This window comes from Callorhinus ursinus, unplaced genomic scaffold (genome assembly GCF_003265705.2).
Source record: "Callorhinus ursinus isolate GAN/ISIS: 27379988/994484 unplaced genomic scaffold, GSC_fseal_2.0 scaffold39, whole genome shotgun sequence".
Taxonomy (NCBI): Eukaryota; Metazoa; Chordata; class Mammalia; order Carnivora; family Otariidae; genus Callorhinus; species Callorhinus ursinus.
The window spans coordinates 9,814,821-9,819,132 of NW_027397101.1; the positions used below are offsets into that span (position 1 = coordinate 9,814,821).

General features: G+C 39.9%; 1 protein-coding gene across 1 annotated transcript; it reads right to left on the minus strand.

The window, feature by feature from the left end:
* Nucleotides 1-1,190: 1,190 nt before the first annotated feature.
* On the minus strand, nucleotides 1,191-2,663 carry DMAC1 (distal membrane arm assembly component 1). The gene is made up of 2 exons (XM_025887919.2): nucleotides 2,349-2,663; nucleotides 1,191-1,478 (listed from the first exon to the last, which is right to left on the minus strand). Exons 1-2 carry the CDS (start codon nucleotides 2,620-2,622, stop codon nucleotides 1,414-1,416), a joined length of 339 nt encoding a protein of 112 aa, XP_025743704.1. The 5' UTR covers nucleotides 2,623-2,663; the 3' UTR covers nucleotides 1,191-1,413.
* Between the last annotated feature and the right edge of the window lie 1,649 nt (nucleotides 2,664-4,312).

Here is a 4,312-nt window from a genome sequence, read left to right on the forward strand (position 1 = left end):
AGAAACCAAAGCAAATTTTTCAAAGTTAAAAAAAAAAAAACAACTATTAGTTTCAAATTTAACAAACTTACTTTTTTCGGGGGGAGGGAATGTTATTCCCTTAACTGCCCACAGACATAGTAAATAATTATTTTACTCAAACCCAGTTAAACAGCTCCAAGTTGGGAAGAACCAAACATACCTTGGCAATATTCTAGTAAGCAGGCAAGTTTATTTGGAAAAAGCTCTTATTTGCTTACACACTAGTACAAATTCTGAGATGTTAAAATTATATTAAGAGTTATTCTATCTATTCAGTAGGTCAATCCAAGACCAAAAGTTAGATTTATGTACTTTGGTTTAACCTAAAAAAAATGTTGGGAATACAGTAATTCAGCAGTAGATCCAGGCACCTCTACATACTAGTAACAGCTCTGAAGGGACTTGCTCAACATCATACACACTGTGATCGGCAGCTGAACTTGACTAACTTTCTGCTATGAAAAACAGCAATGTATAACTTTATAGAGAAGCTAGGGTATATCAGAAATGAAAAAAAAAACAAACAAAGAAACAACTGGTAGGAAGCACATGCTTCTCTTAGAAATGAAGTGTCAAATTTTAAGTCATTATTTCAAAAGCACGTCAATGTCATCACAGAAACATTTCCAGTGGTTGTGGACAAAGAACCAAATGTTTTTGTTTTCAATGATAAATGTGAATTTCTCTCAAGTTTTTTGGTACTTTTCTTTAATTATATGCTGATTTTTGTTTCATAAAGGTAATTCTTGACTCTTTGGAATCATCTGAGTTCTGAAAGACTAGAAGGAGAACTAAACAAGTTCTAGATACACCACTGACTTGCTGAATGACCCTGGACAAATCACCAGGACTATTTTTAAGTTTCACTTACCATCAGTGAAATAGAGTAGCTTTAAAACTCTTTTAAGCTGATATATTTGACAACACCTTGGAAATTATGAGCAGTGCACAGATAAAGTTTTATGTACTTCTGTACATTGAATGATGCCAATCCAGTGTTAAGACTGTTCATAGGTGTGGACCCAATAACAGGAAACGTAGAGAGAACTATTTAAAATAATAGTTTAGTTCATTTCCCAACTTGGTTTATCATTTCCTCTTTTTTTTAAATTTAAAATTGTTTAGTTTTTTTTTTTTTTTTAATTATTATACCAGGTAAGACACAGAACTTGTTCTCTTCTCTGAGAGATTTATTGTTCCCTGTGGAGCCTGAGAAAGCGGCCACAACACTCAAGGCCAAAGAATAACAACCCACATTTGTCTTTCAGTCCTGTAGTATCCTCAGGACTGAAGTCTGTCAATGTCCATTTGTCTGTCCAGAGCATCCATAATCCCATGCTTGTTCTCGTGTCCTGGGGACATGGACAGAAGATGACTTCACAGGCAGTACTTTCAGTCAACACGGAAGGCCTTTCCTTTGGGGTCTGAAAGGATGACTACACCCCAACAAGCAAAGCCTAGGGAAAAAAACAACAAACAGCACTTTACATGGATGTTACACCTCAGTTTACTAGGTGCTTTCATATATGTCATCTTATTTAATCCTCACAACACTCCGAGAAGATACATCACCATTACATTCTCTTATTAAGAGTCAAACTCAGAAAAGGAAAAGAAAGTTCAGAGGAAAAAAAAAAAATCGGTTACCTCCTCAAGCAATAAAGGGACTTAAGGAGAACTGATTTGGGGAATCTAATTAAAAAGGTAAGAAATCTATAAACCTAAAATTCTACCCATTCAACTGGCTTGAAGAGTAAAAAGAATTACTACATTTTACTGTAAGATACCTTAACAATCAATTATCATAATAATAACCACATAATTATTATTGTTACAGATAAGGACTGTGGGCCACTTTACCCATGGTACACCTAGAATGTGGGCTTACAAGTCATGCCTAAGATGTGACTTCAAAGCCCTAGTTCCTAACCAAGATTATGTACTCTCACTCAGACTTTCTCCAGCATCTGGAGGAAAAAAAAAAAAGGGGTCTGGCGCCAGCTGGGTCACATCCTGATTATCTGACCTTGAACATAATACCTCTTAGTCTTTGTGCCTTAGTTTGTTCGGCGGTAAAAAAGGATTACTATAATCATACCTATGTTTAATAGCCATTGTTAGGATTAAAAAGATAGAAGCTAGTAAAAGTTCTCAATACTGTGATTTTTCTTTAATGAGGAAAGCATCCCAACAACTTCCTCTCCCCGCCCCTGCTTCTCATTTGGTGTACCTCCGCCACGTGACCAGCCCCGCAACCCACCCACGTGGCTCCGGCCCATTTCTCCCCCTCCCCCTGCCCAAAGTCCTTGCGTTGCCCCGACTCTCACTGATGCCGATGACCATCTGCGTAATAGTCCCTGGACCAGGGGGGTATCCCAGCTTCATGGGCTTCCGCGCCACCCAGTACACGTACCCGCCCGCCCCTATCAGCCCCGCCCCTGAAAGCACGCGACAGCTCCAGCAGTTATTAAATAGAGGGGCTTCCGCTGGAGAGGTCGGCGCTCCAGGTGCAGGGCGGAGCAGGGACTCGGCGGAGTTGGTGGCCTCAGGAGGCGCAGGGACCTTGATCTGCTGTAGAGGCTGGGACAGGAAAGAACCCATGTTCAGGAGCTCGGCTTCAGGGAGGCTAGTCTATGGACGGAACTGACGTAAAAGATACGGCCGGAAAGCAGAGCGCCGGCGCACTGCACCGGAAGCAGCTTGAGAGTCCCTGGGAAATGTAGTTTAGGCCTGCCTTCAACGGGAAAAGATGGTGGCGGGCCTTACCTTGTGGATTTGTGTGGCAACAAGCTTGGCCTTACTTGGGGCCATCTATCCCTACAGCCAGCCGCAATCACTTTCAGGATTATGACTTAGCCAAACTCCTAAATGTCTCAATTCTTAGTTTCCTTAGAGGAGGAGTCTGGGTTTCTAAGTTTCTTCCCTTGAGCGTGTCACTTCACCTGTCTGAAGGTGTGTAACTCAAAAGAGTTAAGTTTTATATGTGCTTAACTATATACTAGACACTTTGCTAAGCGATTATCTGCATTATGCCATTTAGTCTTCCCAACCCAATGAGGTATCATTTTCCTAAAAAATGATAAAACTGGTTAAGTGACATTGCCATAGTTGAAACCAATACCTGTGTCAATACAAATTTCTTATATGTCACCTGTACATATTGTCGATGCAAAATGAACAAACATTTCTTTTCTTTCTTTTTTTTTAATTTTAAAGAGAAAGGAAAAGAGTTTTATTCCAGTACAAGTTAGGATAGCTGCCTGGGGTACACAGTATTCACAAAGAAGAGAGTGTTCTGGGGAAGAAACATTCGGTGCAAGGTTATATATGCTTTTACATAAAGAATGACGTCATGATGAAGAACATTCCAGAATGTCACAGACTTTATCTTAGTGTTTAATATATTGGAAGGGTGTATGACTTTATGAGAACTGGGGAAGTTTCTTTTTTTTTTTCCCTTGTGTTCAGAATGCTCATTTTTGGTTATTTTGTATTTTACTTATTATTTATTTATTTACTTTTATGATTTTATTTATTTATTTGACAGCGAGAGACAGAGAGAGCACAAGCAGGGGAAACAACAGAGGGAAAGGGAGAAGCAGGCTCCCTGCTGATGTGGGGCTCATTCCCAGGACCCTGGGATCATGACCTGAGCATAAGGCAGACGATTAACCAACTGAGCCACCCAGGCGCCCCTTATCATTTATTTTTAAACAAAGAAGGCCAATGTGTGCTCTGATATAGAACCCATGCTTTAAGGTTTTGTCAAATCATTTTGACCTTGTTAAATGTTAAAGCATAGCTTCTCTGGGAGCTCAAGAGCAGGAAACATTCAAAGTTGAAAATTTCCTTTATCAATGTTGTGAGGGGACTACATAAATATAATCAAGGTATTAAAAATGGGTTTGAATTACCTGGATAAATACTGTTCATTTCTTTTTTTTTTTAAGATTTTATTTATTTATTTGAGAGAGAAAGAATGAGAGATAGAGAGCACGAGAGGAAAGAGGGTCAGAGGGAGAAGCAGACTCCCTGCCGAGCAGGGAGCCCGGTGCGGGACTTGATTCTGGGACTCCAGGATCATGACCTGAGCCGAAAGCAGTCGCTCAACCAACTGAGCCACCCAGGCGCCCAATACTTTTCATTTCTCTTTAGTTTTTTCCTAACGTCATGATCTCGATTTTGTCATCCTCATGGTATTGTTTCTATTCTGAGAGCCCTGGAGATAACTCAACTCAGAATCAGGCTAATGGACTTGAAGAGTTAATATAGGATCTGTTCTTGTAGATTT

Coding starts and splice junctions, on each gene's coding strand:
- DMAC1 (XM_025887919.2), bottom strand. CDS start 2,622: ATGGGTTCTTTCCTGTCCCAGCCTCTACAGCAGATCAAGGTCCCTGCG. Junction 1,479..2,348: donor GCAGATGGTCATCGGCATCA/GTGAGAGTCGGG, acceptor TTTTTTCCCTAG/GCTTTGCTTGTTGGGGTGTA.